This window comes from Tachypleus tridentatus, chromosome 8 (assembly GCF_004210375.1).
Source record: "Tachypleus tridentatus isolate NWPU-2018 chromosome 8, ASM421037v1, whole genome shotgun sequence".
Classification (NCBI taxonomy): Eukaryota; Metazoa; Arthropoda; class Merostomata; order Xiphosura; family Limulidae; genus Tachypleus; species Tachypleus tridentatus.
The window spans coordinates 160,816,990-160,831,972 of NC_134832.1; the positions used below are offsets into that span (position 1 = coordinate 160,816,990).

A 14,983-nucleotide genomic window follows, 5' to 3' on the forward strand; every position below is an offset into this window, starting at 1 on the left:
TTCTTCAAATCACTATTTGAAACATGGCATAAAATGTCTTTGTTAATGTTGTTTAGACAGCTCTGCAGAAGGTCTGTTAGCTTTAGCTGATCAGTTCAACAAAAAAGAAAATAATTCAGTGACTGAGATATACCAGAATATTACAACCTACTGACCAGTAGATCAATTTTACAAGTGCTTTTTGCATCTTTCTGTGCATAAAAAAAATAATAAATGTATCATTAAATGCAGAAATGTAAAGGAATCATTGAGAGCCTTAAAAGCAAACAGGTCTTTCTCAATTAAAATAAGAAATATCACAAAAAGTGAAAAAAATTACGAAAATCACATGAAAATATGTATATAGCAGTATTCCATGTATGGATCTAAAAAAACTGAATCTTAATCTATAGCATCACAGCTTTCAAAAGTATTCTTGAAACAACAGTTACTAATTTCTAAAACAAGATAACACATACAAAATTAAAAACTATCATTGAACAGTTAAACTTTCAGTGTTTACCTATCATCATAACTACTGACAACTTTGTCGTCTATTTTACGAGATGGTGTGAAGACAATGAACTGTCGATCACCTAAAGCTTCTAACAGGTACTGATCAGTAATGCTGAGGGTCCAACCTTTGGAACGTCTGTACTGGGGAACAAATGCTGTGACATCATGGTGACCACGTTGACGAAAAAAGTTAATGCAGAGTTCAATACCTCGACAAGAAAAAACATTTTTTGGGTTTTCCATGTCTGTGAAATATTAATAAACAACAAAAACAGTAAGAACATTAAATCATTCAAGAGAACAGCAACTTTTATACTGGATTATAAATTAACATTATTTTGTATGAAACCTCACTGATCTAATATACACTATACAGAATTAAAAATGCAAAAATAAAAAATAAAAATAAATATTTCCCTTTATTATTACACACTCACGTTATGGCAACATTACTTCCATCAATAACAATTGGCCTCAATCTTCTTCTCTGAACAGGAGAGGCAACACCTGCTGAAATACATTTACCCTGACTTGAGGTCCCACTTACAACAGGATTATTTTGAACTAGCTTTTCAGAAAACAGTGACTCCTCCTGATCTTTATCGATATATCTATAGTGTTTACCATTATATACTATTTTACAACAATCACATGATAAGCTGTGGTTAGTTTCCATGGACACTGTACGAGAAATTACAGTATCTTTCAGATTATTCAAAGTTAACTGAACTCGTGGCCTATCTTCCAAGTTATTACAGGATTTTGCATTGTTCACTGGAACTGTTGAGTTAAATCTACTCTCATTCCTAAATGACTTCCAAACCCTTGTAGGTTGCTTTTTTCTGCAATACTTTCTTAAGATTTTTAATGTTCTATTAAAATTCCTTGGTGTTGAAGTTTTAAATTTATGTACCTTCATACTACTGTTATATAATGTCCTCTGTTTTCTTCTTGTTATACATCTGCCTTTATTGTAATTAATTTTGTTGCACTTTTTTATATTTGACTACTTTTCTTTTATCAGTCAATGCAACTTTAACAAACTGAATTTCTGACACTGAATCATCAGAATCAACATCAATTATTGGATTCCTTGTGTCTTTACCCTTTTCACTGGTATATGCACTTAAAGTTTTTTTTGCAGTGTTCTTTATTGGTTGGGAAGACTGAGCACAACATTCTTGAACATCAGAAACTGAATCATCAGATTCAATTTCAACTACAGAGATATTTTTACTGTGACCATATTTTTCAGTGTCTTCAATAATAACAACACTGTCATCCTTTTATTGAAACTACTTGATGAATTAGCAGATGAAGAAAGCAGATCTTGACATGTCTGAGAGTTGTTGCTGACCTTAAATGCTTGAGTAACCCATGACAGAAGAATCTCTTTTAATCTGTCTGGAAAATATTTGTACCTTTTAATATCAATAGATATTCTGAACAAGTTTCTCACTGCAGAAATCAGCTGTGTATCCAGTTCTTTATTCTTACTAACACTAAATCTTTCCAAATGGTGTATATCTGCTTTAATGGCATTATCACAGGCACTTTGCATAAGTGAACACACATTAGAAACAGCTTTTGCTGGACCTGCAACACACAGGGAATAATTTTCTTTACCACAGGTAATATGAACTGAGTAACCTTGCTGGAGTGAAACCATCCACACATAATTACCAAATATTATTTGAAGATGGTTAGGGTATGTAAAAACTTCAGTCTTGCTTGGTTCAGTTGTAAGGTGTACTATGTATTCCTACAAAAAGATAAAAAAAAAATCAGAAGCAAATACATAAAATGAATATATTTGAAATAAGCATTATTACACCCATACATTAATGTTACCCTAGATTCAAAACTCATTTTTAAATGTGCAATTTTTAAATGCTAATATAAACACAATGTAACTGCCTGATTAGATTCTTAACTTACTTAATATGATTTTAAACATGAAAGGATTTTTTATAAATGTCCCTGTAAAACTATGTGGAAGCCATTACTTCATGACTTACACCACATATTTCAAATATTAAACAATTAAGTAATTTAATAATATACAAGAATTATAAACATAAATAACAGTGTTATGGAAGAAAAGGATCTTGGTGTTCTAATTCATCAGACTTTTAAGCCATCCAGTGAAGGTGGTTTTGCCAATGGCAAATCAAATAGCATTTTGGGTTATATCTATAAAAACACTGAATATAAATCTAAAGAGGTTATAATTTCCTTGCACATGTCATTGGTTTGGTATATTTGGAGTACCATGTTCTTTCTTGTGCTGCTTACCTAAAAAAGGATAAGGAATAGTTGGAAAGGGTTCCAAGAAAGGATACTAGGACATTAAATAAGATAGAAAGATTGACATACAAGGATAGGTTAAAATAAATAAAATTATTTTATTTTGAGAAAAGAACAGTTATAGGGAATGTGATTAAGGTGTTTAAAATTGTTGAAAAAAATAAGTGTTAATGAACCATCATTCTTCATACTAAATGATGAGAATGGTAGAACTAGAGAACACAAACATAATTTTTTGCAGAATAGAAGTCACCTTCAGCTTAGACAACTTCACTTTTCTAACAGGGTGGTTGATCTTTAAGAGGGTAATAACAGTCTTAGTTACCAATAACTGTCAAAGAAGAGAAAAGTTCATCCTACCACTCTGCTGTAGATCAGTAGTTAGGTACCTTTGCTATTTGCAGTGGTATCAGCTCTTATCTCAAGAACATTTGATGAAGTGCAGTCTGCTTAGTGAAATTACTGAGCACCAAAGTAGAATTATCATTTGTAAAGTTTCATGTACCACGCTCCTCATACTTTGCCAATGACATTATCATTATTTAAAAAAGTTAATGTTATATATTAAATCTATCACTTGCATATAATTTAAGGACAAAAAGGGACCTCTTTGTCCATCTGGGATTATTCAACCACTATGTTAAACTATAAAATAAAAACAGTTATTAAGCCTTCCTTTAAACTCCCTTAAATTAACTGCATATACTATATCTAAGGTCATTTCATTCCAAAAGCCAAACACGATGTTAGGAAAATAAGGCTGTCTTATTGAAGATGACTGCTACACTGACAGAATTTATATTATTGTCCCATAGTCTTACAATTATTTCCATCAATTACAAAAAAACAATGAAGTTCAACACATTTTCACTGATAGAAAATATTTTCTAGGCAATGTTTCAAAATTAGTTAAAGGTGTTACTTCTTATGTAGATGATGGCACAGCCATAAACTGGATGTATCTGGCTTTACAGAAACCATTTGATGATAATGAAAGTTGTTAAAATATTATTTAATTCGATCTGGGGGATAAATTAATTCACTGATTCGAAAAGTGGCTGAATGGAAGAAAGATGGTTATTATAAATGCTCTTATTGGTTTAGATCAATAAGACAGTTGCTGGAATGATCAATAAACTACTAATTTCTTGATAATAAGGTCTATGATGTTGCTAGATGTAAGAAGAGTGCTGTTACTTTACAAAGGATTTCAATTATTTAATGAACTGGACAAGCAAACTGACAGATGAACAAAAATACACTTTTCTTTAAAACAAAATGTTAGTACAAATACTAAGAAATTAGTTTCAAAACATTCATGTCTCCTATTCAGTCCTGCCGTTTGTAATTTAGTTATCACACGGATAATATGCATTTCACACTAAGGTAGCAGATGGTTTTAATTACAATAATTTAAGTGTGATATCATAATTTGAGTTACAAGTATAATTTTGATGTAAATAATAATATTAAAAGAAAAAAATGACGTTCATATTCAAGTTGATCAGTCTCTTAAGCCATTTAAGTTGTATGCTGTAGGATGTTGCAAGAAAAATAGAATTTTAGGTTGTATCTGGAGAAATGTTAAATAGAAGTCTAAATATATTTGATTAAGGAAGCATATCATGCTAATGTAATAACATGTAGGCAAACAATAACTTATAAGCAAAAGAAAATGAATCATCACCAGACCCATTAATTTCCTCAAATGTCATGTTATCATCACTTGGGTATACAGGCTAAAGTATACTCATCTGTTGTTTTTGACAGGAAATACAGACCAACTTTTGTTGTTTTCAATAGGAAAAGCTTGATAAATATTTGGATGATAAGGGCTATCTTGGTGTTTTATTTTTAAGTTTAGTTTAGTGAATGGAGTAACCCAGATGAATCAACAGGTCCTTTTTTATGTTCTAAAATTACATGTCTAATTTATACTGCATTATTATTTCAATGATTATTCAATCTGTAAACATATTCTCTTTCTTCCAGATATATATACAAGATAGTTTATAAAGAATATACAAGTGGAAAATTAAGTTACTTTTGTCAGATAAATGAAGACTACTTAAAAAAAGTGTTAATATTTAAAAACAATTAGTGGAGTTCAATAAAATTTCCTAATATTTGTTCTGTTAACCCAGTTAATTCTTTCAGTTAGATTAATTAAATAAGCTTGTACTTATCTTGCTGTAACATATAGAAACATCTAGAGGAAACTTGGAAAATATTAAAATCTGCTCTTAAACTGACCGTGTACCAACAAATTGACAGCACTTAAGTTAGGGTAAAAGCCCTGTCAGTAAGAGTGATGACTGATTAGTAAATTAATCAGGTAGATGGAATGCTGTCATAATAATAGCTGCACCAAGCTTGAACGTATTCTTCACCTTGCTTACAACTACAGGATGAAAATAATTTTCACTGAGTTGTTGACATGAGTTATTTAAACTTACTAGGAATCTATATTCTTAGTTCTTGTAAATTTTTCTTTTTTAATTAAAAAAATTGATGTAAGTAGCCTTCATTCTTTTTTAGTGTTTCAGATTATTACTGTTATTGATTATTTCAATTATCCAGTACTCAAACTATTGCATTATGATTTTTTATCATTATTACCAATCAATTCGAGTCTGTTCAGCGAAAATGATTAATATCACAACTCAAATACACTTTTCAATTATTCCAAATATCCTTGAAACCATTACCATTATGTTTCTTTGTTACGTACAATGATACACAATGAGTTGTCTGTGCTCTGCTCACTGCAATTTGTACCACTGTTTTACTTTTTCTGTTATTAATTTAAGTTTGTTCAGCTTTGGTACAGCAAAACAATTTGTTTGCCCTTATTGATTAAACAAAACAAGAATGTGGTAATAGAAAGCATTGATTAAATCTTTTATACTCCTCACAATTCCACCATCAATAATTCAGAGGTGCAAAACAAAAAAATATTAATTGTAATTAGAACAAAAATATTACCAAAAAGTGTGAACAATGTGCATTATTTAGGATAATTTGTATTTATAATTTTTATTTTATAAAAAGTTCAGTATCATGTTTGGCTATTTAGAGAATTTTAAACTTAGAGAGAGAAACTGTTTTTTTTGTGCTGATAGATATTGGATTTGGAAGGATTTGTAACCTCCCTTTCAGTTTTTATAGATATGCCCATGTGTTCACATGCTCATACTTAGAGGTGACATTTGGTTTAATCAATATGAAAGGCCTTACAATCTCCACACATATACAAGCAGATGAGATGTGAACAATGGGTAGTCAGAAGATGAACTTTTGGTAGAAAACATTTTTGAGTCTGAAATTCAGTTTGATAATAACTTTGAGATCAACATGGGAATAGTAAGTGTTACAATGTTTTTTAATTATCTTGTGATAAGAGAGTTACGTCTTCCGAGATATAGTAAACAAGTGTATAAGGGAAGTTTGGGTACAGTGGATATCTTAGCTGGCTTGACCAATAAATTAATTAAAACAAGAGGAAGTTATTTTCTCCAAGAAATGCAGAGTAGCCTTTTAAGAGAGAATATTTTGTATGAAAGTAATTTATTTGTGAAGGGCTAGATAGGATGAGCTAAGTTTTTAGGCTCTATTTAATAGACAGAGAATAAGACTGCATCAGAAAGAAAATGATACAAAACTATCAAACTGAATGAAAAAGGAAGTAAATGTATTTCTATGGCACATGAACAATAAAGGCCATTGGCACCATGGTTAACAGGAGTGTTCAGAAAGAAAACAGAGTTATTTGTCTCAATATAACTGAACTGTATAGAGGGATGAGGTGAATTAAGATAGTCATTAAAAAGTTGGAAATGATCAATATAGTTGAAAATAAGGAAAGTATCAACATCATACTTTATGTAGAAAAAAGGTCTGAAGCTTGAAGGACATTTGTCAATCCAGTTCTGTTTGTGATGACAGGGAAAAATGTTGACAAACATAGGCTTCAGTGGGAAACCCATAACACCACCATCTATCAGCTCATAAAGGATATTGTTAAAGAGAAGAAGAAATTCTGTAGTAGAAGGTCCATTAACAAGAATGTTTTTAGTGAAGGGTTCAGACAGTGCAATATTAATAGTTTTGTCCATGGAAATATTAGTAAAATAAAATTAATATTGAAGCTGGCAATCACACAATTTTTAGAGGAGGGAAAAGTGGAAGGAGTCAGGTGTTGTAAATGCATTCTTAGTAAAAAGTTTTAAGGGTACAAGGAATTTAGCTACATTATTATTCTAATAATGCCTAAGAGTGCCTAAGGTAGAAAGTATAGTTCAAGGGGTGTCAGGTTTGTGAACCTTACGCAGACCATATAATATTCTCAATGGAAAAAAAAATGTTTAAAGAAATTAAAATCATCACTAAACTTCATTAAGTTAAGGTAAGAAATTACCCATAACGCACTTTACTATTAACAAGCAACAGTAGTCCAGTTTGACTACCAGACTGCAGTAATAATATCAACTTGTTTTCTCTCATTCAACCTGGTTGATTGATTGATTGATTTAGTGTTTTATGGCACAAAGCAGCTAGGCTATCTGTGCCAGATGTCCAGTAAAAAGGTAAAAATAAATTAAATGTAGTAAAATACATAAAAGGAAATGAAGGTAAAACAAAACATCATTGAAAAACAGAAAAAGCATAAAACCACATTCAACCTGGACTAGCTATCAAGTATGGACATTGTACAAATATATGCCAAAATAACAATCAGCTTCACTGATATGGGGCCAAATAAGCCCAGCAACAGATGAATAACTGAAAATGGTGCTGTTATATTGAAGGACTTTACAATGTAATTTTTTGTCCATTTGTAAAGAGTTAAGAAATGTCACGCAATCACCATGTCATTTATTATGGTGACTGGTAATTACCAATCAGCAATGCTTGAACTGGAAGAAAAGACAAATTACAATGGCTTGTGAAATTTTCGAATGTGTATTCCTTAACACTATAAATGGTAGCACAATGGTTTTAGGCCCTCCTTAAAATACATGGGATTACACCCCTCTTCATCCCACTTCAATCTCAGCACTAATAATCAATCACTGTGACTGGTAGTTTCAACTAGCAGAAAAGCTGCACAGTATTCAAAATTAGGACTAACTAGTGATTTATATATATATATATACACACACACACACACACACACACACACACAGATAAGTTTGCCTTCAAATCAGTATGACTATAAATTAGAGATGATAAATTAGTGGAATCTGTTAATCAGTTAATGATTTTGCAACAGGCTTGGTATAATATACACAATTCTGTCTACATATTTGTACATGCTAAGTATTTGCACTATAACTTTTGATACAGTAAGTGTATCTTCACAAAATTTTGTAGACTTTTACTCAAGATTACGAGTATCTTGCATACCAAAAATCTGATTTTTAATGAAATATTTTTACTAAAGATTTGTTTTTTAATATAGTCTATTTTGTTACTAGTTTGAGTGCAAAGTGATTTCATATTATTATTAAAAAACTATTCTTTGTCCCAAAAAATCTCAAATATTTGTGTAATCTCTAAAACATCCTAAATATTTTTCAAATGTTTGTTTTCAGTAAGAATTTATATTTTACTTTCTGTTGTCTAACTATGACCATCCTCAACCATCATAAAAAAGTAGAAAATATAAATTATCCTTTTTTCATGCTAAAATGATTACACATTATAACAAGTACAAATGTTTAGTCTAAGTAACTTAAGTCTCATAATTCTATACAGTCATATAAATATGTTTATTCTTTTTTATTATGTTGGCCTTCCAGCCATACCTAATACACTAATATAAAACAGGCCTTTAGTCTTCTCTGTCTTGGCTGTATTTTATTGGGCAAGTATTTTGTAATATAGAGTCACATTTCAATTATTAGACATTATATATATATAGATTATTACTATTTAGAAAAAAATATAAAACTTATTTTTCTTAAAATATAGAGAACAATAAATCAAGAAGTAAAGTAAACAATTCTCTCTTCTTGCTACAACCTTTGTACTCAGTTACTATTGGAAATAAGTTGCTAAGCCTTTTAAAATTTAGCTTATGGAGGATATCAAACAAATACTGTTTTAGGTTTTATATATATCCAATTGAATAATGAAAAAAAATCAGCACTAATACCACTGCACTGACACCATAAAATTCCACTATAATTTATTAAGCTTAAATATCATTAAACGTAAAGGTCATTTGTCAAGTAATTGTTCAACTTACAAACTGACTCCAAGTCATTCTATTATATACCCCAATGTCGCCATGACTAGAGATAAAGTAAGGAAAAAAAAAAGATAATGTCAAGGGCTCAAGAACTAACCCCTAAGGCACTTCACCAGTAACAAGGGTCTAGTGTTACTTAACTCCATTACCAACAATAATAATCGTTAACTTTCTTTCGTTTAACCACACTGCGACCCATTCTCTAACGTTTCATAATGCGATTTTCTTAGTTAATCTTCTGTGTGGCAAATTATTAAAAGCTAGTAAAACTTAAAGAACTTAATTTAGAAGGTTCGTTATTTTACGAATGTCATTACTTTTGAGCTTTAACATAAATTTCAGTATATTATTCCACTGTTTTTCAATGCTCTTTAAAATTAAAATTTTTGCCTAGACTGTCAAAAGTCACATACTTTGGCTGCTTTACACTTTTTCCGATCCTGTCCTATCACAACAACATCACTTCTAACACTCGTTTGATCTCCAAAATGTTCTTCTTTTTCACATACTTTAATATGAAATAGACATTCTATATCACGCTTCCGTTGATACAAGAAATGTTTTTTGAGAATACGTTAAAGGAACCTTAATTTCAATATCTTCCGAACGTATCATCTTCCACAAAAGCTAAGCGTAATAAGAAAATAGAATGTATTTAAAAGTCGTAACTTCAAGGAGAGAAAATTATGAAAAGTAAAAACAGTCAAAACATACAGTACTCTTATCACGCACAAAAAAAATATTTATTATAGAAATATATCTACTAAAATCAGTAAGCAAGTTTACGAATATTTATAATACCATATTTAACCTTTCATATTTAGTGTATTATAATAATGCGAATATGTTCTCAGTTATTATGATGTATAAAATTCGAACAAAAAATAGCATATAACTGTATTGTAAAATACATTATAAACTTTATAAGAAAAAATAAACTTTAAAACCCATTTTATTAATTCAAGTTTTAAACGTCAAAGTAACATTGTATTACTTAAAAGCTATATGTTCTGCTGTTCACGTTTATCTGTAAAGCTTTAAGATGCGTGCATTTTTTGTGCCACTCCAAAGTTCATACGAAAGAGAAACAAGTGTTTTGTGTACACATTTTTTTACGGTTGTGGTATTTTGAAGTTTCATTAATAGAATGTAAAAGACAGTGCTGTGTAGTTAAATTAATTAAAACAAATAAATGACCTGTCTAGATTACTCACATATGAAGTTAGGATCATAGAGCTCAGAACGATTCTGATGACTGTGGTACGTCTCAATGAATGCGAAATTGAAGTTAAGTGAGTTAAACATATTCCACAACACTTGAAGTCTACAAAACTATCCAATACAAAAAACACCTTACATAAAATTGTCTGATCAAAAAGGAAAAGCATATAGTGTAAAAGATCTCGTGACACTTACATATTATTGGGCAAGTATCAATATTCAACAGGATGATGGCGCTAAAATTCTAAGTATTTGTAAACAAATTCACCCACAAACTATTAAGACATGAGTGCAGTTGTCTGAGATGAGACTCTGAGGAGTGAGAAATCTATTATCCACATATATTTACCTTTGCAATGCATGGTACTATCTATACCTACATATCCTTTATGCACATGGTACATTGTCTGCAATTCCCTACTCCTGATTTCAGTTCTGTATAGTTTAGTGAAGTTTTAAAAACTTCCATGCATGTGCGCACGTACTTTAATGTTTTGTAAATATTGTCATAAATATAATTTAAAAACACATAAAATATAACAAAACGCTTCCACATGTTATGTGGAAATGATTCTGAATATGGGCACTAAGATGATACCTGAAATGGTAAAGTTGTCATATAAGTTCAGATTTTTGAAACTTTTTTTCTCTTAAAAAAGAAGAAGAATTGGAGGAAACCTGATTAAGAAGTTTAATATTGTAAAAGGGACTGATGGATCAATTTTCGTATTTAATGGTGTAATGATAAATCTAGCTTGACTAGGGGACACAAAAATAAATTTTGACAGGGTATGAGTCACCTGTAGCTAAGACAGTTATATTTATTTTAACAAGTGTTTAACCTTTGGAATATGTTTTCATCAGATGTGCTAAATAAAGTTAATTCAAATGACACTGAAGGAAGAACTTGATAAATATTTGAATGGCAAAGGTTATTTTTCAGTGTTTTATTTTAGAGTTAAATAAAATGTAAATGGACAGCTTAAATGGATCAACAGGTCCCTTATTGTCTTTAAATTATACATATATATTTTACATCCCCTTATTTAATACGATTTTTTTGCAATGTTTTTATATACACTATGTATGTGGTATTAATATTAGAGTGTTTATTTAATCATAGTAATCGATGCTATACGTATTTAGATATTGATTCCACAACATGTAACTAAATACAGAAGTTTTACCAACGGTCTTTACAAAGTTTGATAACCTTATCTGTAATGCATTATCTATATTATTAAGTCTTATTTACGCACTTCACATTTGGGCTTGACATGGCCAGGTGGTTAAGGCGTTCAAATCATAATCTGAGGGTCGGGGGTTCGAATCCCCGTCACACCAAACATGCTCACCCTTTCAGCCATGGGAGTGTTATAATGTTACGGTCAATCCCAATATTCGTTGGTAAAAGAGTAGCCCAAGAGTTGGTGGTGGGTGATGATGACTAGCTGCCTTCCCTCTAATTTTACACTGCTGCATTAGGTAAGGCTAGTGCAGAGCCCTCGCGTAGCTTTACGCAAAATTCAAAAAAACAAACAAACTTCACATGTTACAGTGCTTTTTCAAATTATCAGGTTTGCTCAATAAATGGCAGTTTACAAGAGAAGTAAAATAAAAGAGTAATATGTGTCTATCTACCTTGTTATTGTTAATTTGTTATGTTACTTTGCTTGTAATGTTTAGTCCAAAGAAAAGAAGACAGTATATGGTATTCAATATTCATCTTCCTTTATTGAATCATTAATTTTTCGCAAAAATAGTTTATTAGAAATTCTGATTTTTCTGTACGAAAAACATATAAGGTTTCCTGAAAACCTGCCAACTTTCGTAAAGATACGTAAATCGTATTGGCTCATACGATGTATCAATACAATCTTATCAAGGCTTCACGATACGATACTTGTATATTGTCACTGTATTACCACATATTTAACTAACAGATAATATGTTCTTCAAGTAAGTTACAAAATATCAAAATGGATTAACTCGGGAGACAAAACAAGCCAAAAAAGAGACATGCAACATGTTGTAAATCCCCTCCCTTATGGTAAGCAAAGCGTAATATTTTCTAACAAGTGAGAAGTTGTGAACTCAACAATCAGTGACAAAAACTGTCCACTTCATTCGGGGCTTAATATATGACATAATAAAACCAAAAAGACCTCCAATTGAAAGCGAGATCAGCAAGGTATGAGTTATACCTCATATTCAACCATTGCATACTTCAAACAGTTGGAGAATAAAACGGGTATTCATGTAATTCCATACATAGACATATTAGTCACGTCACTAGATGTGGAGCCTATGAATTTCTGTACAATCTAACTATTTAAATGTGTACTGGAAAACCATCCTCCCTATAGTATTAATAGGTTATGGAAATAAACCAAGGGACTTCAGGTGTGCTTTGAAAATGACAGACAGCCTTAAAATGAGATTCTTGCAGTGGTAACTAGGCTTCAGGGTTTATGGTCAAGATGCATAGCCAGTAGATAAAACATGACTAAATATGAATACATAGACCATAACGACGTGGTAAGACATCAAATTCATTTTAAAATAACGCATTTAATATTTATATAAGTATATACAATGATATGCAATTTATATATGATATTATGCATGCATGGTTATATGTATATATATATATAGTGTTACAGACACATATACTAATATCACATATAGAAAGAATTCTATACTCTTATTAATTTTAAACATAACTTTTTTCTGAAAATTCTTAGCTAAAAATGCGAAAATTACAACCACAATATATGTGAATATAAAAAAAAATGTACCATTATATGTGTCTGGACCGTTCAGTGAAATTAGTTCCTTTTATTCGCTTCACCGAATGAAGTGAAAAAGTGAGGAAAAATTGTGTTGAAATCAGTAATGACAGAGATTGAAATAAGTGAAAATGTAATAGCTATAAACTGTTTCCAACCTGAAGCACATGAAATAATGCAACAGAAAATATTCGCAAGACAAAAAACAACTTAGACTTTCACAAGTAGAACAAAAGGCACAAGTCATAGCGGCAATGAGACTTTCAAAACAGTCAATGTAATTTGTGTTAAGAGAGAAAATGTGTAAAGCCAAATAAAACAACATATTTTTAACTTGGACACTTGGATGAGAAAATGACCATCTAACAAAAAAATTAACATACACGAATTACATATCTGAATTATGTTTTAATAGACGTGTGTGTGTATGTTAAAATATATTTTATTACTTGTTGTTGTCGGAAGTATGACCTGTTTATGTGTGTGGACCGTTCAGTGAAATTACTTCCTGCACTTCGCTTCAGCAAATGAACTGAAAAAAAAGTGAGGAAAGAAAATTGATGTCCATACATGTAATTTTGTTATTTTTGTAGTATTTATGGATAACTGGGAATTATGCCTATATTTTAGCTAAAACTCATATAAATGTATAAATAACATCTAAAAGTTCGATTTTGTTTTTCAGGGAGGAAATATGTAATTTTATAATATCTGTGAACGTTGTCATTTATTTTATATTACTCACATTAACAAAAAGTACAGAGCACAGTCGTCAAGCAATAAAGGATGAATTTTATGAGAATGTCAAGATACGAAGTAGAACTGAAATTACTAATGTGTAAAACACCGAAATATATAATGTATCTAAGAACTACACTTTCATAACTGAGAGGCTATTTTGAATTTCTCAAACTTAAATATTTAGATCTTGCAGTTTCACTGATAAGATAAACACTTCGGGTTATCTTATTCTACATTAAAAGAAACATGATGTTATTTAACATTTTCATTAATACCAGTGAAGAATATGTTCAATTTAGAAGAATCGAGATATTCAAAAGCAAGTGAAACTACACGGATGAAAACAGCTGATAATACGTTATGAACATTGGAAGGAAAATATGGCATATTCAAATATTTAATTGTTTTTTATTGTAATATTTTAAAATTTAAATATTAGGTGTATGGGTGGTTTTACTGAATATCTTAGAAGTTTTTTTTTTGTTTTTTTTGCAAGTTGATTATAAATTACACAAATTGGATTTGATCTGGTCGGGCTGAAGACCGACGCGGGTGTGGTACTGCACTGGGACTAAGCGAGGCTAGCCTTCGACGGCTCGATCAAGCCCGTACCAGCGTATTGACCTTCCCGTAAAAGGCCTCAGCTACGCGGCGTGCCAGGATCCCACCTAGCACGACCGTTTCGGCCAGCAACTAACAGCAGGCTCAGAACTGGCACAGACTTGGGTAATCTGACTGGCTTGATACCTGACACAATAATATGATGGATCTCGAGCTTTCTCTCAAATAAATAACTTGATTTTGTGTTTTATGGCACAAAGCAGCTAGACTATAAACAAGTCAGAGTTCACATACACCAAACGCTTTCACGTCCATTCACGCTTAAGTCTGGTGTGCTACAGGTGTCCTCCCTAAGCCCGCTGTTATATATTATCTACGTCAATGATATCCCGTTCACAAAACTCTCATGTACTCAAGCGTCACAATATGCAGGCGATGTAGCAGTTTGGAGTACATCGAGTGACCCCATCTTTCCTTCGCTCTCTCATATTTATTTGGGTAAGAAAGAACAGGTTTCATTGACTTCTTCCTCCTTCCTTCGTAAGCGACGGTGGTATAGTGGTTAGCATAGCTGCCTTCCAAGCAGTTGACCCGGGTTCGATTCCCGGCCGTCGCA

At 31.2% G+C, this 14,983-nt stretch overlaps 1 protein-coding gene and 1 non-coding gene across 2 annotated transcripts; one reads left to right on the forward strand and one right to left on the reverse strand.

Annotated features, from left to right (window-relative positions):
• Window positions 1–1,641: 1,641 nt before the first annotated feature.
• Window positions 1,642–9,614, reverse strand: LOC143223836 (uncharacterized). The gene is made up of 2 exons (XM_076452318.1): window positions 9,469–9,614; window positions 1,642–2,257 (listed from the first exon to the last, which is right to left on the reverse strand). Exon 2 carries the CDS (start codon window positions 2,162–2,164, stop codon window positions 1,715–1,717), a length of 450 nt encoding a protein of 149 aa, XP_076308433.1. The 5' UTR covers window positions 2,165–2,257; window positions 9,469–9,614; the 3' UTR covers window positions 1,642–1,714.
• A 5,297-nt stretch (window positions 9,615–14,911) lies between these two features.
• On the forward strand, window positions 14,912–14,983 carry TRNAG-UCC (transfer RNA glycine (anticodon UCC)). Its single transcript has one exon. It is a non-coding gene; the product is annotated as a tRNA-Gly (tRNA).

Bases quoted from the DNA above. Each gene is read 5' to 3' on its own strand.
- LOC143223836 (XM_076452318.1), bottom strand. From the start codon at position 2,164: ATGGTTTCACTCCAGCAAGGTTACTCAGTTCATATTACCTGTGGTAAA.